The sequence below is a fragment of the Solea solea genome, chromosome 5 (assembly GCF_958295425.1).
Source record: "Solea solea chromosome 5, fSolSol10.1, whole genome shotgun sequence".
Classification (NCBI taxonomy): Eukaryota; Metazoa; Chordata; class Actinopteri; order Pleuronectiformes; family Soleidae; genus Solea; species Solea solea.
The window spans coordinates 31,644,094-31,671,947 of record NC_081138.1 but is presented as its reverse complement, the minus strand read 5'-3'; the positions used below and the strand labels follow the sequence as shown (position 1 = coordinate 31,671,947).

At 43.1% G+C, this 27,854-nt stretch overlaps 1 protein-coding gene across 2 annotated transcripts in view; it reads left to right on the top strand.

Moving 5' to 3' along the window:
• Positions 1-27,854, top strand: part of si:ch211-186j3.6 (neural-cadherin) — a 184,775-nt gene that overhangs the window by 43,436 nt on the left and 113,485 nt on the right. For both annotated transcript variants that reach the window (XR_009240200.1, XM_058628543.1), the window contains exons 5-13: positions 1,144-1,255; positions 5,855-6,104; positions 9,878-10,020; positions 17,261-17,433; positions 21,345-21,513; positions 21,659-21,829; positions 22,634-22,806; positions 25,399-25,566; positions 27,592-27,841. Coding sequence is in view for 1 of the 2 variants with exons in the window: in XM_058628543.1 (XP_058484526.1) it covers positions 1,144-1,255; positions 5,855-6,104; positions 9,878-10,020; positions 17,261-17,433; positions 21,345-21,513; positions 21,659-21,829; positions 22,634-22,806; positions 25,399-25,566; positions 27,592-27,841 (1,609 nt within the window). In the remaining variant the exon portion in view is untranslated. The remainder of the gene's footprint in view (positions 1-1,143; positions 1,256-5,854; positions 6,105-9,877; positions 10,021-17,260; positions 17,434-21,344; positions 21,514-21,658; positions 21,830-22,633; positions 22,807-25,398; positions 25,567-27,591; positions 27,842-27,854) is intronic.

Genomic DNA, 27,854 nt, shown 5'->3' with positions numbered 1-27,854 from the left:
GCAGCTCCTGAGTGGTTTATAAACTTCAGTTTCCTGTTGGAAAAGTCTGTCTGACAGTGACATAAAGACGTGATCATGTGACGTAGACATCGTAGACTTAAACTGACGTAGATTTTACCAAGTGAACCTTTGGCTTAAATCTCCAACCAAATCAATCAAACAGTGTTGTCTGAGCTCTGTACAGACTTTAAACATTATAATGAAATTAAGTGTAAACTCCCACATTTCTTTCAGTGGATGAAGAATAACGTTGAAATCGTTTATTATTCCTGAACATTTGTGCACTTTGTGGTTAAAAAAGATCAATGTGCTAAATTAAAAATGTCAAATTCGCAGACGTGTTCAGAGTCAGTCTCTTGTCTCTCGTATGAAGTTTTGAGCAGATCGGTCGATGAACAGCAAAGCTACAGGGCACTTCCTGTTTGTGGCGAATGGTCGAAACGTGGCCAAGAATTCCGATGGCTGCTGTGGCCACGCCCTTTTGAATCTGTGAGACCTTTTCATCCTTGATGTGTCTTCACGTGTTTTTTATGTTGTTACAACAAACGGACGAGTTTGTTCATTTAAGAAACGTGGAAGTCGCCAAGATGGACACCGCTAAATTCAAAATGGTCGACTTCCTGTTGAGTTGTGGTCATGGTCCCGGTCGTGGCTGTCAAATGTTTCTACTAAGTTTCGTGACATTTGGTGAAAATGAGTTTCGGCTTTGTCCTACTGGCTTTCACCTTTGGGGGCGCTACTGAGCCAGTTTGCACCACTTTTCTGTTTTTCTTTATTTTATAAAATGTTTGCTGTTTCTGATCCGCGACAAATTTACATCCATTTTCACCAAAGTTTAGAGCTGAAAAAATGTCATTCTTTAGGGAAAAAATGGATAAAGTGCAGGAATTCCAATTTGTCCTCGCACCACTGTGTGTGTGTGTGTGTGTGTGTGTGTGTGTGCGTGTGTGTGTGTGTGTGTGTGTGTGTGTGTGTGTGTGTGTGTGTGTGTAAAGGTTGATTGTTGAGCTCATTAAAGGAACACTTCAGTGAAAACCACTGATTTTCTCTTGAACACTTGACACCACAGAGATCACGGATCGTGATGATTTCACACAACCACACGTCCTCATGTGTCCTTCGTCCTTCGTCCTCCTCCTCCAGGTGCGAGTGGTTATCGTGGACGAGAACGACTGTGTCCCGGAGTTCCTTCAGTCCATCTACAGCAAAGACGGCGTTCCGGAAACGGTGACCACGGCCACGTCGCTGCTGCAAGGTGAGACCACGCTTTATTTACGCTACTTCTGTCCATTGTTGCTGATGTTGTTATTGTGTTTCCTCGTGGACCGTTTAAACCGCACTTGTGATGAATTCATGTGTGTGTGTGTGTGTGTGTGTGTGTGAGTGAAGGGGGGGGGGGGGGGGGGGGCGCTGTGGAGCCAAACCTGGCTCGTCAGCATCAGTATTTGAAAAATCAGATTTAAAAATAAAACAAAAAACGACAATTTCATCCAGAGTTCCGAGCTTTTATTCTGAAAATATTATTATAATGTTGATAATTAATCGACGTAAGTTTTAGTCATTTAAAGCTGCAGTACGCAACTTTTGTTCAGTACGCTCAGTTTTTCGTGAACAGTTAGATACGAGCAAATTTAACTGCTCTGTGTCCATTTCCTTGAATAGTTTTTCCCCACAAACGTCCGATTTTGCACCATCGCCATGGTAACAATGTTTTTTGTTTTATTTTAACGATTGGACTAAATTTAAGCTAAATCCGATAATTATCCGTGTGAGCGCATGAATGTGTAAAATCTGCTGTTTCCTGTTAAGATGCGACGAGGGCTTTATTGCTGCGTCTTTCATGTGAAAAAAACAAACCAGACCTGACCGAGGGAGCGTTTGTGTGTATGCAGCAGCAGAGCAGGGGTGGGTGGAGCCAAGAGGCATCGATGCCGTCAGAAAAATGTTGTTGTATTTGTTTCTTTGTGTTTCCCGTCGACTCCCTTTACGAACTCAGTGCGGCTCAATGTTGACTCCGCCTGTTTCCACTTCCTGTGTGCAGCGCAGACATTTAAGAGTTTAACGTTAAACTGAAACATGATCCATCTGTGGGTCTGGACTCACTCTCTGTTTGTTGTTGTTTTTCTTCACTGGTGAATGTGTGACAGCAGCAGGAGGGAAGTTCTCACCTCCCATGATGCACCTGTCTCTTACATCACACCGCTCACTTCCTTGTTTGTGTCGAATGATTGTTTATATTTACCAGAGATAAACGCGATCTTACAGACGACAGTTTCAATCTGTGAAACTCGGTGATCAAACATCACGTTCCATGTCCTCGCTGGTTGCCGTGGCACCGGTGTAACGTCACACTGTGTCAGAGCTGCTCTGTGTTTTTGCTCGACCTTTGACCTCGCCTCAGATTTTGACTGAACGTTCATTTAGACGTGGGAACACAGAGCAGGAGAGAGAGAGAGAGAGTGAGTGTGGGTGGACGAGCGCGCTGCGGTCCAACCCTGTCACTGAGGGCGTGTCCTGATGTCTGTCAATCAACAACAACACAAAACAATACAACAACTCCAGCAATTAGCAGAGAGTCCAAACAAGCCGACTGTGAAATGCTCCGAAAACCACCACCACCACCACCACCACCACCACAACAACAACAACAACAACAACAACAACAACAACAGCAACAACAGCAACAACAGCAACAACCATGACGCTGCCGCCGACTGAGTCAAATCAAACATCTTACCCAGACTAAGAGATTCTGAAGGTTCTGAAGGTTCTGAAGGCGCTGACGTGTGACTGTTAAAGAATTAGTGACACCTAGTGGTCTCACTTTCAATTTCAAGTTTTGCTAAAAAAAAAACTTAAACCCTTAAAAATGAGTTTCCACCAAATGCTGCTCTGAAACCAAATCAGCTGAACCTCGAGAAACAATGATATGAACAATATTTTATAAACATGAGTGGGTTAATCTGCACGTTTTTGTCGGATAAAGCTGAATGTTTGGTCGTTGGTCGGCGATCACTCTTAAATGTTTGGTAAGAATCGAGTCAGCGACGACGTCTCAACAACCATCACATTTTCATCCAAGTTTAATCCAGATTACAGATTTGATGGGACATTTAAATGTAACATTGCTCAGTGTTTGTCATTTTTGTCCTGAAACAAAGTCCAGGCTGTTTGTCGTCATGGAAAAAAACTTTTTTTTACTATAATTCCTGCAAAACTCCAAAACTCCCATCGTGTTTTGACTTCATTGAACACGTGGTTGAGTGTTGAGTGTTGAGGAGGTGGAAAGTCCCGCAGCGTGAGCTGGTGATCTCAGAATCACTCTGATTCAGTGCAGAGCACAGAGGAAGCCAATTATCGTGTTCTCCATCGAGATGTGATGCAGTTTCCATCTTTGCTACAAAATCATTGTGGGATAGAAAGACTCGGGGGGGAGGAGAGGGGGGAGGAGAGGGGGAGGACGACAACAATGCTGATTCACAGAGAGTGAAACTCGCTGAGAAACAGATAAATCCGAGCTGAAGCGCTGCAGTCTGAGGAGAACACATCTGTACTTAGTAAATTAAATATTGACTGGCGCGCGGGGGACATGTGTTTGACCAGCGATCCGTTCTCTGCCGGCGGACGAGAGCTTGTTCATCAGCTGCAGAGACGCAGCTTCTGAATTTAATCCTAAAAACAACGACCACCAAAAACACCATTCCTGCTGCGCTCGCACAAACGTAACCTGAGGGGAACCGTAAGGGAACGTTCTCTTAAGGTTGCATGAAGGTCGTGAGAGAGTAACGTTCTGGGAACGTTCCCTTTTGGTTCCCAGAACGTTACTTTTCTACAACCTTCACAGAACCTGTAGAGAACCGTCTCTTCAGGTTCTGTGAAGGTTGTGAGAAACCGAATGTGCAACCAAAAACTAACGTTAGGGGAACGTTAGGAAAACGTTCCATATCAACCACAGGAGAACCTGGGGGAGGGACCTTCAGAGAACATTCCCACAACCAAAAGATAACGTTCCTAGAACGTTCTGGGTGACACTTTTTTATCTTATTTAAAAATAATGAAACATTTATGAAGGTTAATAAAAGCTCACAGATATAACCTTTAACTGTAGCTTTATAATTTAAAGTGAGTTTAAACAGCGTTAAACTCACTGTAAACTGGACTGAAGGTGGCGACAGAGAGCAGTGACTGCAGGCACAATGCTACACTTCACTATCTCATTTCACCCGTTTTCCTCTTCTGTCCCACTTGAGTTTGTCAGGAAAATTGAGTTGACATCTCAAGCTTTACTGAGTTTATGACAATACAGCACGGAACATTAATAACAAAAGAAAACAACAAGGAAAAACCTGCTTTTGTCTTTTCATTTCTGTCTCTGCGTCACACGTTCACTCGGCCACAGATCGATTGTCTCGTTGAAACCACAGAGGATTAGAATCAGCAGATTTGACTCTGAAAAGAACAAGAACATTTCATCATCAAATAATGAAGGCGACGGGTGATAAGTGTCATGCCACGTGCACACGCTCACTCGTCTCAATGTACAAATAATTATTTAGTATTAAATTTAATTTAATATTATTAATTATTTCTTTTTATTAGAATAAAATAATTTATTTTAAATAATCATTTAATTAATTAGTCATGTCATCATCATCTACCGCTTTATCCTCTGCCAGAGGGTCGCGGGGGGTGCTGTGCCAATCTCAGCTACATCGGGCGATAGGCAGGGTACACCCTGGACAGTTCGCCAGTCCATCGCAGGGCCACACACAGATAGAGACAAACAACCATTCACTCTCACACTCACTCCTATGGTCAATTTAGGGTGTCCAATTTACCTATCCCCACATTGCATGTTTTTGGACTGTGGGAGGAAGCCGGAGTACCCGGAGAGAACCCACGCACACACGGGGAGAACATGCAAACTCCATGCAGAAAGGCCCTTGTTCCAACCGGGGCTCGAACCCGGGTCTTCTCGCTGCAAGGCGAGATTGCTAACCACTACACCACCGTGGCCCCATTTAATTAATTATTAATTAATTATTTTGTATTATTTATTTATTTAGGGAATAATTTCAGCTACTTAAAAATAAAAATATCCTGACAGCTCTGATTGTGACCTGAGACTGTGTGTAACAGCTGATCAGTAGAATCACTGTCAGGTCCTGATGATCCAGTTTACCTCGTGTGCGATGGTTCAATCCCTGATAGACCTCAACAACCTCAACACGCGTGTGTCACTATTGTACTAAAGCGTGTGCACGTGTGACTGAAATAAACTGTCACATGGTTCTCTCTTGGTAACACATGGACTGCTTCAATTGTGAAGCGAAGCAGCTGTTAAACTCAAAATTCGTAAAGTAAATAATTATTTGTACATTGAGACGAGCGTAACACGCGTGCCTGTACTCATATTGCGAGTACACCTTTAAGCAGGTTAACTTTAAGCAGGTTAACTTTAAGCAGGTTCACTTTAAGCCGGTTAACTTTAAGCAGGTTAACTTTAAGCAGGTTAACTTTAAGTCAGTTAACTTTAAGCAGGTTAACTTTAAGTCAGTTAACTTTAAGCAGGTTAACTTTAAGCAGGTTAACTTTAAGCCGGTTAACTTTAAGCAGGTTAACTTTAAGCAGGTTAACTTTAAGTCGGTTAACTTTAAGCAGGTTAACTTTAAGTCAGTTAACTTTAAGCAGGTTAACTTTAAGTCGGTTAACTTTAAGCAGGTTAACTTTAAGCAGGTTAACTTTAAGTCGGTTAACTTTAAGCAGGTTCTTTCACTGACGGAGGAGAAGAAAACGAGTGTGTGACGGTAAAGTGATGTTTGTGTGTGTGTAACTTTTTTCTTTTTTTCTTTAGTTTCTGCGAACGACTGCGACTCCGAGGAAAACGCTGAGTTGACGTATTACACGCTGAGTCAGGATTTCACCATTTCACCTCACGGCACCATCTTCCCTGCGAGACCCCTGGACTACGAGAGACCGAACCATCTGTACGAGTTTGTCGTGATGGCCGTCGATAAGGGGGAGGAGCCTCGCACGGGTACGACCACGGTTCGCGTACGCATGGCTAACGTCAACGACGAGGCGCCGGAGTTCTCGCAGCACATGTAAGTGTCCAGCTGCTAACGCTAGCTCCAGCTAACACTGCGATCATCTTCACGTCGTAAAAAAAAGTTCACTCTCTGCTCCGCCCACTTCCTCTACACTCGTTCTCATTCACCATGGTAACGACTTTGGATGAATCTCAGTGCTAATTAGCTTTCACAGCATCATGTCAGTGAGTGAGTGAACAAGTGAGTGAGTGAGTGAATGAGCAAGCATGCATGTGTGTGAGTGAATGAATGAGTGAATGTGTACGTCCAGTTTCATTATTAAAAACAAACCTCACTCGTTCACAAATAGGATACAGGAAGTGCCACACAAAAACAGGAAGTTGGAGTGTACTTTAAGAGTGTTTAATATTGTTATTGTTTGTTTTTATGAATGAATGAATGAATGAATCATCTGATGACATTGTCAGGTCACACCTCCTCACAGCTGCTTTACAGTTTAACATCGCAGCAGTCGTTACCCACAATCCCCCTCTGCACCCCCCCCCCCCCCCCCCCGCTGTGGCGGCTGCATTCCATTAAGTGGTTGATTTTCTGGCAGAGAACTGGAAAGATTGGTGAGGGAGGGGCAATCAGCTGTGTCCACCAGCAGCCTCAGGAGGACTGTGTGTGTGTCTGTCTGTCTGTCTGTCTGTCTGTCTGTCTGTCTCTCTCTCTCTCCTGGTTGCCTTTCATTTATGTGCAGTCACTTTTTTGCCACCAGGACTCTATTACTTACACCTGCCATCACCTGCCTGTTGCCCTGGAAACCATCCTCAGAGGCCTCGAGCACCTCTCTAGTATGTTCTGTGTGTGTGTGTGTGTGTCTGTGTGTGTGTGTGTGTGTCTGTGTCTGTGTCTGTGTGTGTGTGTGTGGTCAGGAGCATCTTTTTGTATGAAATATAAACATTTAAATGTGAGTTTGTGAATCACTCACTCTCACACACCAAAGTCCACAGAGAACAGCAGTGATTGTAGCTGCTGCTCCTCTGCTGCAGTGGATCAACATCTCTGTGTGTGTGTGTGTGTGTGTGTGTGTGTGTGTGTGTGTGTGTGTGTGTGTGTGTGATGTTAAAATCACTGATTTCCTGCATGAATTTCCCTCCCCAGCCTTGTTATTAAACAACACAATCACAGGATCAGTTATTGATGGATGAATGTTTTAAAGTCAGTTTCATGTTTGTACATTTACACGCTGATTAAACATGTTCACAGTGTGTGAGTGTGTTTCCTCACAGCTCTCACTTCAGCCTCCGTCTCTGTCCACGCTCATTTACATACATGAATTATACATGCTGTGTGTGTGTGTGTGCGTGTGCGTGTGTGTGCGTGTGCGTGTGTGTGTGTGTGTGTGTGCGTGTGTGTGTGTGCGTGCGTGTGTGTGTGTGTGTGTGTGTGTCATTGAACGTGTAAAAGCAAAGTATGTGAGGATGAATGTGGAATCAGAGCCACTGCAGCTCCGTCTCCTCCTCTGTCCTCTGTCCTCTGTCCTCCGTCCTCTGTCTCTGGACAAACTGAAGTGAAGTCAGTGATTAAATTCATTCAGAAGTGAATTTTCATCAGTGGCATCAGGCTCCGCCCCCTCGGGGGACGATCAACGGAGTGAAAACAAAACTGAAACAGCAACAAAAGTCAAAGAAAGAAGCTTTTAAAAAGTAATTAGTGTGTGTTGGAGTTCGTCTGAGGCATTTTTCAATTGATCGCTGCATTGATTCCAACAAATTAGAGTCGCGGTGGAGCAGCGGTGTGATCGTCAACCCTCCCTCCCTCTCTCCCTCTCTCCCTCTCTCCCTCTCTCTCTCTCTCTCTCTCTCTCTCTCGCCCGCCCACAAGCTTCTGCTTTACAGCATAAATAAAAAAGCAGCAGTGTGTGTGTGTGTGTGTTGGGTGTTGGGTGTGTGTGTTTGTGTGTGTGTGTGTGTGTGTGTGTGTGTGTGTGTGTGTGTGTGTGTGTGTGCGCCTGTGTTTGTGTGTTGGTGTGTGTGTGTGTGTGTGTGCGTGCCTGTGTTTGTGTGTTGGTGTGTGTGTGTGTGTGTGTGTGTGTGTTGGTTGTTGGGTGTGTGTGTGTGTGTGTGTGTGTGTGTGTGTGCGCCTGTGTTTGTGTGTTGGTGTGTGTGTGTGTGTGTGTGCGTGCCTGTGTTTGTGTGTTGGTGTGTGTGTGTGTGTGTGTGTGTGTGTTGGTTGTTGGGTGTGTGTGTGTGTGTGCCTGTGTTTGTGTGTTGGTGTGTGTGTGTTGATTGATGATTTAAATGTGAGCTCTTCTCCTCACTTTATTGGAAACGTCCACACTTTCTGAAAATGTCCACGTATTGCTTTGGAATTTTCTGCTTATTTTATTATTTAACTTTAAAGTTATTTATAGAAAATTAAGTCGTAAAAGTTTTTTTTTTTTCTTTGTTTGTGGAGAAAAAAATCTCTGAAATTCAAATCATAACAACTCTTGAAGAAAAGGTTGTGGACAAATGTACTTTCTTTAAAAACAACCAGAGTTTGTGAAAAACCAGCAAACAACAAATAAATCAACCGCAATTTACATTAAAATGACTCGTCAGCTAAATCCCCTGATTATTACTTTATTATAGCAGAAAGTTTTTCAGCTCCTTGTCGTCGTTGTTGTCGTTGTTGTCGTCGTTGTTGTCAGTTCAGCTGCTCGTAATCACAGGCCTGTAATTGTGAGACAACTCTGAATGTATAATGACGACTCACTCTGCATCTGAAATGCAGAGTGAGAACAGGAGCCTGTGTGTGTGTGTGTGTGTGTGTGTGTGTGTGTGTGTGTGTGATGACTTCAGCTGAACTGACAGCGTCTGTAATTCTGCAGAAAATGCAGACCAAGGCCTTTTTTTCTTTTTGTGGCTTTCAGGTGAGAGAAATACAAGCAATTATCGAATGATCTTTTCAAACAGTTTCCTCAGACTGCAAGCCGTCTGATCAATGCACACACACACACACACACACACACACTCACACACCGTCTTTACGCCCCCAGAGGAACGACACAATTAAGAAACACGGAGCAGCATCTCTCTCCTCACCTCCTCACCAGTATTGATCTGCACACAAGTGAGCGTCTCTCACAAAAACCTCTTCTGCAGAACAACACAACAAAAAAGCTGGAACAGGTCGAGTCACGCGGTCGAGTCACGCGGTCCAGTCCGCCACAGTGACACGACCACAGCGTTCAGCGTCTAATGAGACCGTGAGACATGAAGCACGTCCACAAACTCTGAAATGCTGTATTTTTCTCCAAAACACTAAAAATAAGCCACACCTTCTCAAGTGGATCTGAATTTTTGGCCCAAAGTGCGACGAAACTCTTGAAATTTGGCGTCAAAGAATGTGAGAGTGGCATCGGGCATGAACCCGTCTGTAGCCCCTGGGCTCTATAGCGCCCCCCAGAAGTCGGGTTGTGGTCAGACAAAAGTCGATGGATCAGGACAAAAGTTGTGAGTGTGTCGGGTTTACTCCAAAGTTTGGGAATTTTGGGTTTTTACGCACATAGTTGTTTCGATTTTAATTAAACTTGTTGCTCTCGTGATTCCAAACAAATTTCTTACGCACTTCCATTAGCTCCGCCCACCCAGAAGTCGACCATTTTGGAAAAACAAAAAAACCGGCTTGTCTATGCATTTTAAACGAACTCGTCCTAGCACGTTTGAGCTAGCTGCGTCACACTCAGTCCATATGTTGTAGAAAGTTAATGATTTTCTATGTGAGGACACTTTCAGACTGCTCACAGTTCTGTGTGTGTGTGTGTGTGTGTTTTCATGTGTTTTTTTGTGTGTCTGTAGATATCGCACATTCGTCTCGGAGGACGCCGGCCCCAACACGCTCGTTGCCACGGTGTTGGCGAAGGATCCTGACGGAGACGGAATCACGTACAGGATCGCCTCAGGAAACCAGGAGGGCAACTTTGTTATCGACAGCCAAAAAGGTCGGACATGTTGGATTTTTGATTTTTTATCGCAACGCTCCAGCGAACACGAGCTGTTTAAGATAAAGCACGTCTTTATCTCACTGTGACACACACTTTATAAACCACTCACTCTCACACACCAAAGTCCACAGAGAAAATCAGTGATTTTAGCTGCTGGTCCTCTGCTGCCTCGTGTGGTCACTTTGTGTCACTGAGGTTAATCTGAACAAAGCACGTTTAAAGACAAAGTGACAAAATAAGACGTTAGAAGTTAGTGATGGAGGCAGCAGTGGATCAACACCCTCTGTGTGTGTGTGTGTGATGTTCTCTGTGGGCTTTGGTGTGGGAGAGTGAGTGGTTTACAAACTTCACTTTCCTGTTTCCGGTGATGGCGGTGGTTTTTCCTGCAGATTGAAACGTTTAAAGATGAAAGAGCTTGTGACGACAGAGTCACAGTCGAGTCCTGTCCACAGGACGATATATAATATTATAATGGTGGTTACATTTACCTCTCTGTGTCTGTGTGTTTACAATCTCATAAATATTTAAGCTAACAGACGCGTCTCGCAGCTTAAAAAGACGACGTGTGGATATTTATTTGCTTTTTCGCGAGTGTTGTGACTTTGCGATATCACTTGTGAGGATTTGGCACAATCGCTGGAATCCCCACGAAGATTGTTTTAACCCCCGCACAGTTATTTTCACCCCTGCTATATTTACGCTGGGCATAGAAATGTGAGAGCGGCGCAGTTTGTCAAACGTGCCTCAGAGACTCTTGAAAATATGCTGCAGTTTTATGTCCTCGCTCTCTTCCCTTCACAAGCACTTTGTCAGGGATATTTAAATAGTGACAGGTCGTCGTCATGGAGACGTTGGAGTAATGAGCCGCTGTGTCATCGCTGTCGCAGCCAGGGCGGCACAAATTCCACCCATTTTCACATTTGGAAACTTTCCATGGGAAACAACGGGAATATCATTTTCAAATCATCCTAATCTTTGTGTGTTCAAATCTGATTGTTTTAGCCAAAGATTATGAGAAAAATAGATATTTAAATTCACAACCTTCAGTTTATTCCTGTTCATTTCCATTTAATCCCAGGGATTATTTTTGATTAAAGACACAGTATATAAGACATGAATGTTTGGAGAGACGGACCATGTTCACGTCTTTATCTCAGCGTGAGACGCTGTGAGTTTACTGAAGTTTGTAAACCGCTCACTCTCCCACACCAAAGTCCAGAGAGAAAACCAGTGATTGTAACATCACACACACACACACACACACACTGCTGCCTCCATCACTGAGTTCTCATGTCTGATTTGAGTGAATTTGGCTTTTGAAATTGTTCATTTAGTGACACAAAGTGACCACACGAGGCAGCAGAGGACCAGCAGCTCCTGTGTGTGTGTGTGTGTGTGTGTGTGTGTGTGTGTGTGTGTGTGTGTGTGTGTGAGATGTTAAAATCACTGTGACCTGTGGAATGAAATCTACGACATCTTAACAACACGTTCACGTCTTTATCTCTTTAACTTGACAACTGTCAATTTTCTGTTAATTCCCATGAAAAGTTTCCCATTTTGAAAATTGCTGGTATTTTCCAACCCCACAGTGCCACACTGTTTCTTTTCCTCTCATCTAAAGTGTGAAACCATAATAATCCACGATGTTTCAAAAAAGACCAATATTTGGTCGTTAAAAGTATGTTATGGTTGTTTTAATGGAGGCTGAGCACATTTGATTCCTCCCACTCTCTAACACTCATCTCATTCTCAGTCTCTGTGCTCCTGATGAGGATCCTTTATGGCCTCCTCCTCCTCCTCCTCCTCCTCCTCCTCCTCCTCCTCCTCCTCCTCCAACCCCCCCCCCCCCCCCCCCCCCGACGCCTGACAGTCACTGGAGTCTCCATGTTAATTTGACTCTAACTCACTCTGAGGGAAACACTCGATGTCTCCCTGCGATTTAAAGCAGCCATTATTGTCTGAGCAGGTCGGTCAGTGTTTCTATTAAATCCCATAAATATCTAAACACTGTTGCTCTTCTTTCCTTTTTATCTTCAATAGGAACAAATAAATTCTGTTTATAAATCAGAATAAATCAGAAATACTTTATTGATCCACAGGATTACAGAGATTCTCACAACTACAGTCAATTAGAAGCAGAGTGTAAACAGAGGGGAATTAGGATTATATGGACACATATTTACCATTTATTTAGCACAACTTCCTCTTTTACCACAAGCAGGTTTCCTGTTGGGATTAAGACCAAGACACTTTTATTTCTTTCCAAATTTGATCCACCGAGCACCAACGGGTTCCAGGGGCAGATGTAGGGGGCGCTGTTGAGACAAATAGCAAAGATGTGATTCATGGAAAAATGGAAATGACAAGATAACACACAGGTTAGTCCACTGACACAGGAACACACACACACATGCTGGTTACCATGACTTCAGAGGACATCATCAGACTTACTTTAACCTTAACCCATAACTACTACTAATCCTAATCCTGACCTCAACCTAATTTTAAAATATGTCTTCACCTTAAAATGTAGTCACTGACGTCATGAGGACGTGATTTTTGTCCACATAAAGAAGACACGTCCCCATAATGTGAGTGTGTAAACAGATGTAGGTCCCCACAACATAAGGAATACCAGGTACACACACACACACACACACACACACGCACGCACACTGTGGCTTTGTTTTGGGAACGTCCTGAAACCTTTTCCATGTCTCATTGTCTCGTCTCAGGCTTTTAGGCTTCATCAGATGTTTGTGTGGAGCAGACGAGCGGACGCTGCTGTTTATGTAAACAGCCTGCGTGTGTGTGCGTGTGCGTGTGTGTGTGTGTGTGTGCGTGTGTGCGTGTGTGTGTGTGTGTGTGTGTGTGCGTGTGAACTGGTCCCGTTCCTCCCGTCTGAGTGCGTTAAACACCAGTGTCCTCGTTGGCACAGCTGGAGACGTGTGGGTGGACAGCGAGAGACGAGAGTGAAAACATGATTCTTATTTTACTCTCATTTGTGAATCAATGAGTCAAACTGTCCACCAGTGAGACATCACATGTTCATCACATGTTTCACAACTCATTTCTATTTGTCATTCTTTTTAAAGAGACACAATCTAATGAGGGTCAAGGTTTAGTTTGTATTTGGACTCTGTGGACTTTGGTGTGGGAGAGTGAGTGCTTTACAGACTTCCTGTTTCCTGTTGTTTGTTTCATTATTAGTGTGCTGTGAACGAGGCGTGGTCACAGTCATTCATCTACAGCTGACCACGTTAATATGAGTGCACTCGCGTCGTTAGCATAATTGTTTGACTGCAGCTAATGAAACGTTGTGTTGATTTTCTCTGATTTATCAGCAGAGATTTCACTCACAAAGATCACGACGTCGTCTCCATACGTACGAGCATTTATTAACGCGCTGTAACGAGCAGAGAGAATGAATGTGGACTTTATTGTCATTCACGAACACGGACGTTTGTAAAAACATGAAAACCACGACAGTTTCATATTTCATTCATTATAACGTTTGCAGAATAACTCACGATATGTCATGAATTATTATTATTATTATTATTACGTGTGACTGTCGACTGCAGGTTGGTACGAGGATGAATGTGTGCGTTAATAATGTATGACATGAAATTGACCGTTTATTACGTTTGTTTGGATTAAAGAGAACAATCACTTCAGAAAATGCCAAGAAAAAGTCACATGATGAAGTACTTTTGACTTTAATAACGTCAGCATTATTAAAATAACCATAATACAGTCAGGATTTCATTAGTAATAGATTTCATTTGCTTTTATTTTCTCAGCTTTTGCTTCAGTAGAAGTTTTTACGCTCAATTTTCTTTCAAATAAAAATGTAATTAAACAATCAGTCAATATGTTGATTATTTTCATAAAATCTTCATCAGTGTTTGTCAAACATGTAAATGATGAAATGATTTCTTTGTTTTTATGGAGCAAAGATTCACATTTAAGAAGCTGAAGAATCACAAATCACACGGATCAAGGATCCAAATAGTTTAGTAATTGATGATGTGAATAAATAAGTGAAGGACCTGAACGCTGCACTCTGTCGTCGTCTCTGATACAAACTTACTGAACTTATTTAAGTCCGAATTAAACGTCTTTTCTAATTTGTGTTCTTCAGTAAAACTTCAGGCTGTTGTCGAGTGATTTCAAGGTACATTAACTCTCTTAAATCATCTTATTTTACTAATGTAAAAGAAAATGAGTTTCACTCTCCATCAAATACACACTCATAGTTTTCCTCTGGTTCATTTTCAAACCTCAGCTCTTTTCCACACGGAAACGTTCCCAGTAAAATACTTTTTCTTTCTAGTTCTGACTTAAAAAATGAAATATTCAAAACATCGAACGAGGTCAAGATTAAGTCAGAATTCTTTGATTGAAGTACGAAATCTGACGTTCTTCAGTCTTTAATCTCAGAAATCAAAATAAATCAAGATTAAATCAGTTTAATTCAATTTAATTGAAATCTCAGAATTCTAGCTTTGTTTTTTTTATTTTGTTTTCAAAACATCAAATGAGGTCGAGATTAAGTCAGAATTCTTTGAAGTATAAATTTGGACTTTTTTCTGACGTAAATGTCATGAATTTAAATTCTTGATTTAAATGTAACAGTGTTTTCTTTTTAAAGCTAATTCTCTCCACATTTCACTTGCCTCTTATTTCTAAAGGACTTCTGACGACAGAGCAGCTCATTCATGTGCAGCTCATTCATGTGGATTTATGACGCGCTCATTCCCTCCAAAAAAGAAATAACCCTCATTTGCCCGCGAGGAAGCGTGCGCTCCAAATACTCTGTTATTGATTCTGTGTGTCTTGTGCCAGTTTAATGAAAGCATTCCTCTCTCGTGTAATCATCTCACATGTTTACACACTCACTGAAACAGTAAAGATGAATAAATAATAATTAATATTCTCAGTATTGATAAGTGTGAAACCTCTGAAGTCTGGAGATGATTGACCTCTGTGGTGTTGGCAGCAGACGCAGGAATCTTCAATTGTCTGAAAGAAAAAGTCAAAGTAATCTGCGGCGCCGTCAGCGCGGCTCTGGGTCGGATCATCACGAACTCTGACTCCAATGATTTCTCTCTCTCTGCTGATGCTGCTGCTGGTGATGATGAATTTACCTCAGCTGTTCCTGTTGTGACCAAACTACACGAGCTGTGCTCTAATCTCATAATCTCATAAATATAAGAGATTAGATAAAAAACTGATTTAAGACACATAACCAAAAACTTGCCGAATAAAATCTACGTCAGTTTAAGTTTACGACGTCTTCAGAACACGTTCACGTCTTCATGTCCCTGTGAGACAGGAAACTGAAGTTTGTAAACCACTCACTCTCACACACCAAAGTCCAGAGAGAAAACCAGTGATTTAAGATCACGGGGACACAGGAGCTGCTGGTCCTCTGCTGCCTCGTGTGGTCACTTTGTGTCACTGAGGTCAATCTGAACAGAGGATTTCAAACACTGAAGAGACAAAATAAGACATTTAAACTTAGTGATGGAGGCAGCAGTGTGTGTGTCTGCGTGTGTGTGTGTGTGTGTGTGTGTGTGTGTGTGTGTGTGTGTGTGTGTGTGTGTCTGCGTGTGTGTGATGTTAAAATCACGGATTTTCTCTGTGGGCTTTGGTGTGGGAGAGTGAGTGACGTGGAGGCTCCATAAAAGTTGTTACAGGAACTTTTCACAATAACATAACTCCCTGTCTCTCTCTATATATATATATGTACATATCTATTATTGTTTATAATAATAGATAATAAAGACAAAATGCATTCCATGAGTATTGACAGCATTTAAAAAAGTCTTCTACACAAAAGCTTATTTACATGTGGACAATGACAAAGTGTTCAGTGAGTCATCGCAGCCACTGTGTTTCAGGACAAACGACAACAATGTGTGTGTGTGTGTGTGTGTGTGTGGGTGTGTGCGTGTGTGTGTGTGGGTGTGTGTGAGCGTCCAGCTGCTGAAACCACAGTGTGTAATTAAAAGTGCGACTCACAGGAAAGTCAGAGGAGAGAGAGAGAGGACGGAGAGATTTAGACTGAAGAGAAGAAAAGAAGAGTCACAGTTGAAATGGAAAGACTGCTGATGCAGCCGTGTGTGTGTGTGTGTGTGTGTGTGAATTCATGCTGTTCTTTATGTTTTTGTTTCTTTTTAAATGTCCTTAGTTGTTAACCTTTGACCCTGACCCTCTTCTGCAGTGTTGAGAGCACAGATTGAATTCATGGATTCTTTTTTTCTCACATGTTTGAGGAACTAAACGTTACAGAACAGAGTGAAGGGTGAACAGCTCAGCAGCGCCCCCACAGGTGAAACTTGGTGTGAACATGTCTGAGCGCAAGACGAACAAAAAAGTCCGTCTGGACCACGACCTCAACCCGACAGGAAGTCTTTTAACGATGTTTACGCTTCGTAAAAGAAAAAACTCGCCTGAACACGTTAATCGTATTAAACACACAGAAAAATGAAGAATTACTAAAAAGGTCCTGCATATTTGAAAAGGGGCGTGTCCACAGCAAACATCGAAATTTGGGCAAATTTACACCGTTCTCCACGAAACAGGAAGTAGCCTGTAACTTTGTCGTACATCCACCGATCTGCACACCCGTTGTGTGTGTGTGTGTGTGTGTGTGTCTGCGTGTTTGTGTGTGTGTGTGTGTGTCTGCGTGTTCGTGTGTGTGTGTGTGCGTGTGTGTGTGTGTGTGTGTGAGTGTGTGAATGGGAGATGATGGTATGTTTATACAGCTGTGGAGGTGGAGGAAGTATTGCCTGGAGAAAGATGTGTCACATGGTTGTGACAGAACCATAAATGTATCTCTACCTCACACACACACACACACACACACGTACACACGCACACGCAGACACACACACACACACGCGCACACACACAGTCTGTGGAGTGAACATGATTCCATTTCCAGACTCTTGTGAAACAGCAAATGAACACATGACAGTTAGAGCACCTGTCCCTGGATGTGTGTGTGTGTGTGTGTGTGTGTGTGTGTGTGCGCACAATCAACACACACACACACACACACACACACACACAGAGCAAGAGAGAGAGTAAACAGAGCACAGAAGAGTGAGATGAATACAGAGAGACATGCAGATGAGACGCCAGAGAGAGACAGACAGACAAACAGACAGTGTCTCACTGACACACTGATGAACGCGTCTCACCGTGTGCGTTGTTGTTGTCATTGCAGGTCTGATCCGCCTGCGCTCGGCTCCGCCCCCTCGCCTCCAGGGCGTGGAGTACGTCCTGAACGTGACGGCGACAGACGACAACGCGTCCGCTGGACCTCAGCCTCTGTCGTCCACCGCCCAGGTCGTCGTGGGAGTGGACGACGTCAACAACAACAAGCCCGTCTTTGAGAAGGTGAGACGGCTGAATCTGTACGACAGTGACCCCTGGTGTTTGAAACGCTCACTGCAGTCACGCTAGACGCCGAACATCAACCCGCTTTTAATCCATGACTTAATGTGTTAAAGTAAGAGTTGATTTAACCCCAGATTGGGATGAAATCCACTCTGGATTAACTGTGACTCTGAGATGGTGAGCGGTGAAGACTTCTGTGGGTTTGGATCACTGGACACTGGATCCCCTAAATATGATTAAATAATTAAATAAAGTGAACATTTAACACTAATATTAAACACTAATAAACACTTTAAATGAACACAAACCAACAAACTGTAATACAGTGTAGTGTCAGTATATTAAATCACTAATCTCCTGTAGATTATACAGGTAAACACTATATAAAACACTAGAATAGTCATTATCAATAAAGACCAAATTCACTCTGTGACTGTTTTGGTGTAAATTTAATGCTAAATAGTTTGTTTTAAAAGAAATTCAGGGCAAATTTATACTAAAAACACTAATCCAGAAGGGATTTGGTCATAATCTGATGTTAAATTTCTTATTGGGAATGAACATTTCTTGGTACCTACAGGAGACCAGTGAAGGTTATAGTGATGTTGGAGACACTTTACTGTGTTATGTTAATACTTTAAACTAATATTCTGGACAAAAAATATGAATAATTATGTATAATCTGAATACTCAATTTCCTCAAACAGCAGATTATTTAAGTGAACTCGTGGATTTGTTGTTTGTTTGTTGGTTTCTGTGATTTTTCAGCTCCTTAAATGTGATTTTTTCACATAAAACAAAGAAAATCATTCAAACTGAATCAAAACGAGACATTTGAGAACATCATCGTTTCCAGAGTTTGACAAAACTATTGTTTGAACATAATTTGGTAACAGATTATGTTCACGACACACACGAGGATGTTGTAAATGTGGTTTAAAAAGGATTTTCCCTCAGAGAGACGACAAAGAGACACTGTCTCGTCTCGCTGGTCTCATCACCTGCTCCAGAGAGGTGAAGAGGAGAGAGAGGGTTACTCCTCATTTAAAACGGAGACATGATTTTTGGGCTAAAAAGACGACAAAAGCGTGAGCGGAGTCGTGACACTCGACACCGCTTTAATTAAAAGACGATGATGTCGGAGGGAGATGAGAGAGAGCAGAGACGAGGGTCAAGTCGGCTAATCGCTCCTCCAGAGAGCAGAGAGACAGACAGAGAGGGAGGGACATGGAGGACAGACAGAGGACACAGAGGACACAGAGGCCGTCAGTGACACAAAACTGTCTTACTGTGAAACTGACGCTGTCACATTATAATCTACAGGAGATGAAGATATTAATCTGTAATATTCTGAATAAAGTTATGAAAATGATAGGGTTTTTTTCTGATGATGAACAGTCGTCCTTTAGTCACTAAATCTGTTTGTATACGTTTTTAACTCAATATTTTACGATTGTTTCAAATCGAAAATCAGAAGAAAAATGTGCACAAAAACAGTGATTGATGAGTGTGTGTGTGTGTGTGTGTGTGCTGATTGTAATGCCCTGCCCCCTGAGTTCAGTCCCACTCCCACTGCCTCCTCCTCCAAATCAAAGAGAAAATGAAGGAAAGGAATAAAACCACTGACAACTTAATACCCAACAAAGACATCAGGAAAGAAAGAAAGAAAGAAAGAAAGAAATGTGGGAATTGAGGAAAGAAAAAACACACTCGTCAGCAGCAGAAGAAGAAAGAAAAACTAGTGTTGATTTGTTCCCTTTGGTCAAAGATGGACACAACAAAGAGTGGGAATGTAGAAAAGAAAGGGAACAGCTCCCAGGACAGAGACATAAAGAGAGAGAGAGAAAGAAGCTTCTCTGTTAATCAAGACGTCGGAGGGAAGCTGGCGTTTCCTCTGTGGCGAGCAGCCAGCAGCAGGACAACACTGCAGCCACTGTGTCCCCGCGGTGGATCAGTGGACCAAGACCACAGCGGGGACACACACACACACACACACACACACAGAGAAAAGAGCAAAGCTGCTGACTCAGCACTTTTTTAATGAATGACACAGCATCTGAATCAGGCCAGGACCAAACATACCATAATAATAATAATCCTAATAGTAATAAGTGAAGCTGCCGCCGTGCCAGCAGGTGCTTTGGCCACTTCCTGTTTCATGGCCGAGAGGAAATGAAAAAAACAAAGAAAATCGACATCAATTATAAAACTGTGAATTCTTCAAATCAGTCACAGAAAAATCTCACGGTGATGATGATGATGATGATGATGATGATGATGATGATGATTATCCTCGTCTGAACTCTCTGTCTCTCTCACTGTGAGACAGACACTCACTCTCCCACACCAAACCTCATAGAGAAAATCAGTGATTTTAACATCACACACACACACACACACACACACACACACACACACACACAGGAGTTGTTGAAATTGTTCAAATGTCTTAGTTTGAAAATGATCGTCTAGATTGACGTCAGTGACACAACGTGACCACACGAGGCAGCAGAGGACGAGCAGCTCCTGTGTCCCCGCGAGCTAAAATCAGTGATTTTCTCTCTGTGGACTTTGGTGTGGGAGAGTGAGTGGTTACAAACTTCAGTTTCCTGTTGTTAAAGTCTGTCTCACAGTGAGATGAAGACGTGGTCATGTGACGTATAGATGATCGTAGACTTAAACTGACTGTGGTTCTATGAGCCGAGTCTTTTGTTAAGTGACTAAAAAGGCTGACGTTTGTGGGAGTGAAAGGTTTTAAAAGCATCACAGAGTCCAGTTTTCCTTCAGGCCGGTTGTGACTTTGTGTCAGTGACTCTGAACAAACACACTCCAAAGAAAAAGAAGGTGTTTCACTGAGCTGACAAACATTCTTACATTATATCAGTGAAATGAGATTCTTTTCAGCTCAGAGTTAAAGCTCAGCGTGTCTCTGAAGTGTTGACCCCGTTTCCATGAATAAAGATAAATAAATGAATTTGTGCTGAACACACCTGGTGCAGCGACACGCTACAGAGCAGCGACACATCACACATCACAGAGCAGCGACACATCACAGAGCAGCGACACATCACAGATCACAGAGCAGCGACACATCACAGAGCAGCGACACGTCACACATCACAGAGCAGCCACAGATCACAGATCACAGAGCAGCGACACGTCACAGATCACAGAGCAGCGACACGTCACAGATCACAGAGCAGCGACAGATCACAGAGCAGCGACACGTCACAGATCACAGAGCAGCGACACGTCACAGATCACAGAGCAGCGACACGTCACAGAGCAGCGACACATCACAGATCACAGAGCAGCGACACGTCACAGACCACAGAGCAGCGACACCTCACAGATCACAGAGCAGCGACACGTCACAGATCACAGAGCAGCGACAGATCACAGAGCAGCGACACGTCACAGATCACAGAGCAGCGACACGTCACAGATCACAGAGCAGCGACACATCACAGAGCAGCGACACGTCACAGATCACAGAGCAGCGACACGTCACAGCAGCGACATGTCACAGAGCAGCGACACGTCACAGCAGCGACACGTCACAGATCACAGAGCAACGACACGTCACAGAGCAGCGACACATCACAGAGCAGCGACACGTCACAGATCACAGAGCAGCGACACATCACAGAGCAGCGACTGAGTACTTTTGCTCTGTGGAACAAACATCATCATCTGCCAAAGACAGAATCAACAAATGTGTGAAATAAACAGTCAAAGCTCGAGCTGCAGAAACACAATCTCTTACTCTTCATCTGTATTTGCTCGTCTTTTTTTCGCACTGATAAATCTGTGCTTTTTCAAATAAATAACGTTCCACTTCCACACATGAACGTTTGGACAGAGCGGATTATCCATCACTCTCTCTGTCGGCCATCTTTTCTTTGTTCCAGTGTCAGCAGTATCGAGAGAGCACGTCGGTGCTGGAGAACCAGCCGTCGGGAACCTTTGTTCTGCAGGTTCACGCCGTGGACGCAGACGAGGGATCCAACGGCAGAGTGACGTACGGATTCATGCACAAAGACTCCACTGTGCCCGCGTTCAGTATTCACCCTGACACAGGTACCAACACCTTTCACCATTTCATTATGTACTGAGAGCACCGAGCACGTAACACCACTCATTTCTAAAATGAATAATAATAATAATAATAATAATGAAGTCTTCCTGAGACTGATCCACTTCTCTGTGTCTGCTGTCGCTCCAGGAATCATCGTGACGGCGCGGAAATTCGACCGCGAGCGCCAGCGTGAGTACGCGGTGACGGTGACCGCCACTGACCAGGCGGCCGACCCTCTGATCGGCATCTGTCAGCTCAACATCCTCATCCTGGACCAGAACGACAACAGCCCCAAGTTTGAGAACCTCCGATACGAGTGTGAGTTAAGGGGAGACACACAACCAGTCTGAACCTGATAATAACAATAATAATAATAATGATGATAATAATAATAATAATAATGATAATAAGATAATAATAATATTATAATAATAATAATAATAATAATAATAATGATAATAATAATAATAATAATAATAATAATAATGATGATGATAATAATAATAATAATGATAATGATGATAATAATATAATAATAATAATAATAATGATGATAATAATAATAATAATAATAATGATGATGATAATAATAATAATAATGATAATGATGATAATAATATAATAATAATAATAATAATAATAATTATGCTGCCTTTCATTTACTTTCTGTAACTTAGACTAGCCGTTAGCAATACCAGTTAATCACTCACAAAGACATTAAAAAAATGGTTAAAAATGAAACAAACAGTAGCACGTGTACGACAGATTTACTGTGAAACAACTATGACAGCAGAGTTTGTGTCCGTGGTGGCAGCCATCTATGAATCCCATGTCAGGTTTACGTTGTTCACGTCTTTATCTCACTGTGAGACTGTGAGTTTGTAAACCACTCACTCTCCCACACCAAACCTCAAAGAGAAAATCAGTGATTTTAGCTGCGGGGACACAGGAGCTGCTGGTCCTCTGCTGCCTCGTGTGGTCACTTTGTGTCACTGAAGTAAACCTGAATCACCTGAATTTAGAATCACACAGGTTAATGGAACCTCATGACCGTTCACACATGTCTTCATTCACTGAGTTGTTTTGCTTCATTGAAGTGAAGTGAATGTGCTCGTCTGACAGACTTCCTCCGTGAGGACACCATGATCGGGACCAGTTTCTTGCGAGTGGCGGCTCACGACGATGACTTTGGCACCAACGCGGCCGTCACGTACTCCATGTCCAACGAGGAGCCAGAATATCTGCGCGTGAACCCTCTGACCGGCTGGGTTTATGTCAACCAGCCCATCTCTCAGGTACACACATCACAATCACATCCAGGGGTGGCCTCAGGAAACTCAGGCACCTGGGGGGGGGGGAGACTGTGTTTATAAAGTCTCTGATATTATAACATACTGTACAATTGAACAAATCTCAATTTGTTAGTGTTTAAGATGTTAAAATGTGATAATTTAGGGAAAATAAATAAATAAATAAAAATGAACCTAAGCCTGTCAGTTTTTTATTTCAAATAATAATAAGAATATGGAAAAATCTTCTTCTTCTTCTTAGTATTATTATTATTATTATTATTATTATTATTATTAATAATAATAAAAATATAATTGACTGGATGGGTTCATTAATTAATTATACATCAGGTCTTACATCTTGGTTTCTTTTGACAGTGTGTGCTTAAAAACACAGGAAATACTTTCTATCGTTGAAACATGCAAAGAACCAAAGCCCACAGAGAAAATCAGTGATTTTAGCTGCGTGGACACAGGAGCTGCTGGTCCTCTGCTGCCTCGTGTGGTCACTTTGTGTCACTGAGGTTAATCTGAACAAAGGATTTGAAACACAGAATTAAGAAAACTAAACATTTGAACTTAGTGATGGAGGCAGCAGAGGATCAACGACTCCTGTGTGTGTGTGTGTGTGTGTGTGTGATGTTAAATCCATGATTTTCTCTGTGGGCTTTGGTGTGTGAGAGTGAGTGGTTTTTACAAAGCAACAAATACTTATATTTCTCGTTTTATTAGTCTGAAAAAGCTGTGAAATGGTGAATTTATTTCTGTTGATCATATCCATAAACAAAATGTCAACAAATCAAAGTTGTGTTAAAACAGAAGAAACTGCATGTGTGTGTGTGTGTGTGTGTGTGTGTGTGTGTGTGTGACTTCTCTCAGCTTCGCGGACAGAAAAGTCTATTTTATTTTATTTTATCTGAAGCTGTTGTTGTTGACAGTGCAGGGGTCAAAGGGTCAACAGTCTGCAGCAGACACTCGTGATCATGTCTCCACCGGAGCCTCGAGGAAACGTTACAGATCCTTTCCTCACCTCGCTGCCTCTGAGCCCTCGTTTCACTACAAGTGGCAACAAAAACAATCTTGGTGGAAACATAAAGGCAGATTTCCACATGTTGTGCAAAACAAAACAAGCCACACACACACAGAGACACACACACACACAGAGACACACACACACACACACACACAGACACACACACACACACACACACACAGACACACACACACAGACACACACAGACACACACAGGCGAGTGCGGGGATGATAAAAGCCCAAAGAACAACAACTCTCCGTCTCTGTGAGCTGAGTGGAATGAAAGTGTGAATCCTCGTCTCCTTCCCTCAGAGATGAAGACAGAAAACTTTTCCTCCTCTAATGAGGACGACGGCGTAAAGAACAACTTTCACCTTCTGCACACGGGACGATCCTTAGAGCAAATGTTCAATTCTTTTTTTACTGCATACAAATCTAAATAATTCATCTCTGAGGTCTATTAAAAATAAAATAATAATAAAAAAATGACGACTGCTTGTAAAGCAATTTCACAAACGTGAATAAAAAAAAACAGTTTAAAGTTTAAAGTGAGCAGAATGTGTAAATAGCCGTGATCACGCGGTGCGTGAAGCGTAAAGCTCAGGATTAAATAGAGAAATATAAAGTCGTCTCATCACAGTTTGTTTCTGTTTCACAAAACCAATTAATCCACACGGAGGCTGTGTCTCCTCCTGTCTCCTCCTGGCTCCTCCTGTCTCCTCCTGTCTCCTCCTGTCTCCTCCTGTCTCCTCCTGGCTCCTCCTGTCTCCTCCTGTCTCCTCCTGTCTCCTCCTGTCTCCTGTCTCCTCCTGTCTCCTCCTGTCTCCTCCTGTCTCCTCCTGGCTCCTCCTCCTGTAGTTAGCACAAGAAACACTTTCCTCTGATTACACTGGCTCAACATAATTGCTTCTGTGAGTTTAACTAAATTCTGCTGCACAACACAATCACTTCAGATGTCCTTAAAGGAATAGTGCACGTTATTGTGAACGTGTGAGTGTGAGGGTGAGTGTGAGGGTGAGTGTGAGTGTGAGGGTGAGGGTGAGTGTGAGGGTGAGTGTGAGGGTGAGGGTGAGTGTGAGTGTGAGGGTGAGGGTGAGTGTGAGTGATGCCACGGAACAACTGTTCAATCCTTATGGAAAAACAGATTTTAGCCACTTAACAAAAGACTTGTGTCATAAAATCTGCATGAGTTAAAGTCACATGATCACGTCTTTATCTCACTGTGAGACAAACTTTTACAACGTTTGTAAACCACTCACTCTCCCACACCAAAGTCCATAGAGAACATCAGTGATTTTAACATCACACACACAGGAGCTGTTGATCCTCTGCTGCCTCCATCACTGAGTTCAAATGCATTAAAAATCCCTCGTTCAATATGAAGCAAGTGTCACAAAGTGACCACACGAGGCAGCAGAGGACCAGCAGCTCCTGTGTAAAACTGACTGATTTTCTCTCTGGGCTTTGGTGTGGGAGAGTGAGTGAGTGAGTGAGTGGTTTACAGACGTCAGTTTCCTGTAAGAAACATGTAAAGGTGAGATGATCTTCTCTTTGTCCTCCTGCAGAGAACCTACATCACCCGCGACATCGTGGCCACAGACGGCGGGAACAGGAGCAGCTCGGTGGAACTGGCCGTCACCATCACCAACGTGAAGAACCAGCCTCCACACTGGGAGAAGAACAGCTACAGCGTGGTCATCCCGGAGAACACTGTCCGAGACACGGCCATCGTGGTGAGTTCAAGTGCAGGTGACACAGCAGCTGCTGCTCCTCTGCTGCCTCGTGTGGTCACTTTGTGTCACTGAGGTCAATCTGAACAAAGGGTTACAAAAGCTGAAGTGACAAAATAAGACATTTGAACTCAGTGATGGAGGCAGCAGTGGATCAACGACTCCTGTGTGTGTGTGTGTGATGTTAAAGTCAGTGATTTTCTCTCTGGACTTTGGTGTGGGAGAGTGAGTGGTTTTCAGTGCAACAAAAATCTAGTTTCTGCTTTGACAAGGCTTTGAAATAATGAACTTAAGTGGGAAACATATTCTTAAACGAGCGTACGCATAATTTAGTGTTGATTTTTACGAGGTGTCTTTTGTGAGACGTGTTTTTAACATGATGTCTCGGTGGCAGCTGTGACTTCCTGAACTATGCCTTTATTAAAACTCACTCTCTATTATCATGTTCTCACTCTGCTCTGAATGACAAAGGAAAAGTGAAAAAAGTTTGTTTATTTATTTACTCTGCAACGTACAAACAAAAGAAGGCGGAGTCTTGAGGGCAGAGGAACTGACTGAAAGAGTTATCAGATCAGTCGTCATGACCGCAGGGACGATACTCAGCGGGGGAGGGAAGTCACTCTCTGTTGTGCTGCTGCTGCTGCTGCTGCTGCTTCTTCAGCAGCAGCAGCAGCGGCAGCGACCTCCAGCTCTCAGAGGTCAGAGCAGCTGAAGAATCTGACAGAGATTCTCAGCAGAAATGAACTCATTAATTCAGGAAAACTCTCAGAAGTTCAGAAAGACTTAGTTTTTCTCATCTCATTAAAAAAATGTTTTCTCAATAATTGCATTTTTTTTAAAAAGGAGAAATTATCTCATTAATCCCTGAAAAGTTTTGAGGAAAAAAATCTCATAATTTTAGGAAAACTTGAGTTTTTTCCATGAAAAAGTTTCATTAAAAAAACAAACCAGATTTTGCAAAAGAAAAATATCTCTGTAAATAAAGAAAACTGAATTTAATGAAAAGGTTATTTTTAGACACACACACACACACACACACACACACACACGACGATTGAGTAAAGAAACAGTTTCTCTTTTTCACCTCGTCGACAAAATTCTCTTCAGATCTCATGGAAGCCGTTAAATCCTGGAAAAATCTGAAACTGAAGAGACAGAGGAGACTCGTTTCCACGGGAACGCGTGTGTTTAATGGTGTGTGTGTGTGTGTGTGTGTGTGTGTGTGTGTGTGTGTGTGTGTGTGTCAGTTCTGTCTCATTAACGTGGACGCTGGACTCGCCCGGGTCGCTCACCCACAGGAAACCCGCATCACGTCTGAGGTGGCATTTGTGATTTTAATTGCTGTGTGTGTGTGTGTGTGTGCGTGTGTGTGTGTGTGTGCGTGTGTGTGTTTGTGTGTGTGTGTGTGTGTGTGCGTGTGTGTGTGTGTGTGGTTTGATCCCTCAGGATTTTGGACGTTACTGCCTCGACATTTAGTGTCCATTATTACTGCAAATAAAACTCTCTTTATTTGTTTGTGTGTGTGTGTGTGTGTGTCAGTGTTTGTGTGTGTGTGCGTGTGTGTGTTGGCTCCTCCTCTGTCGTTGTGTCAGTGAAACTGCTCGTCTCGTCTCGTCTCTTCTGACATTTTTAAAAACCTCCTCTCCAAAATAATTGGAAGGAGGCGGAGTTTTAAGATCACGGCTCATTATTTTACTGAGGGTTTGAAAAGGAGCACACGCTGGTGTAGTGGTCAGCACTCCTGCCTTTCTGATCTAGGTCTGTGGATCTGTAGGTCTGTGGATCCTGTAGGTCTGTGGATCTGTAGGTCTGTGGATCTGTAGGTCTGTGGATCCTGTAGATCTAGATCTGTGGACCTGTGGATCTGTGGACCTGTGGATCTGTGGACCTGTGGACCTGTGGATCTGTAGGTCTGTGGATCTGTAGGTCTGTGGATCTGTAGGTCTGTGGATCCTGTAGATCCAGACCTGTGGACCTGTGGACAGTGAGATGTCGTGTCCTGTTGACCTGGTCTGTGTTTTCCCTCAGACCATCAAGGCCACGTCTCCTCTCGGGGATCCCAGAGTGACGTATAACCTGGAGGACGGGATGGTGCCGGAGACCAACATGCCCGTCCGCTTCTACCTGACCCCGAACCGCGAGGACGGCTCCGCCTCCATCCTGGTGGCAGAGCCGCTGGACTACGAGACCACCAGGAACTTCATGCTCAGAGTCCGAGCTCAGAACGTGGCCGCGGTTCCTCTGGCAGCGTTTACCACTGTCTACATCAACGTCACAGGTGAGGAGGAGGA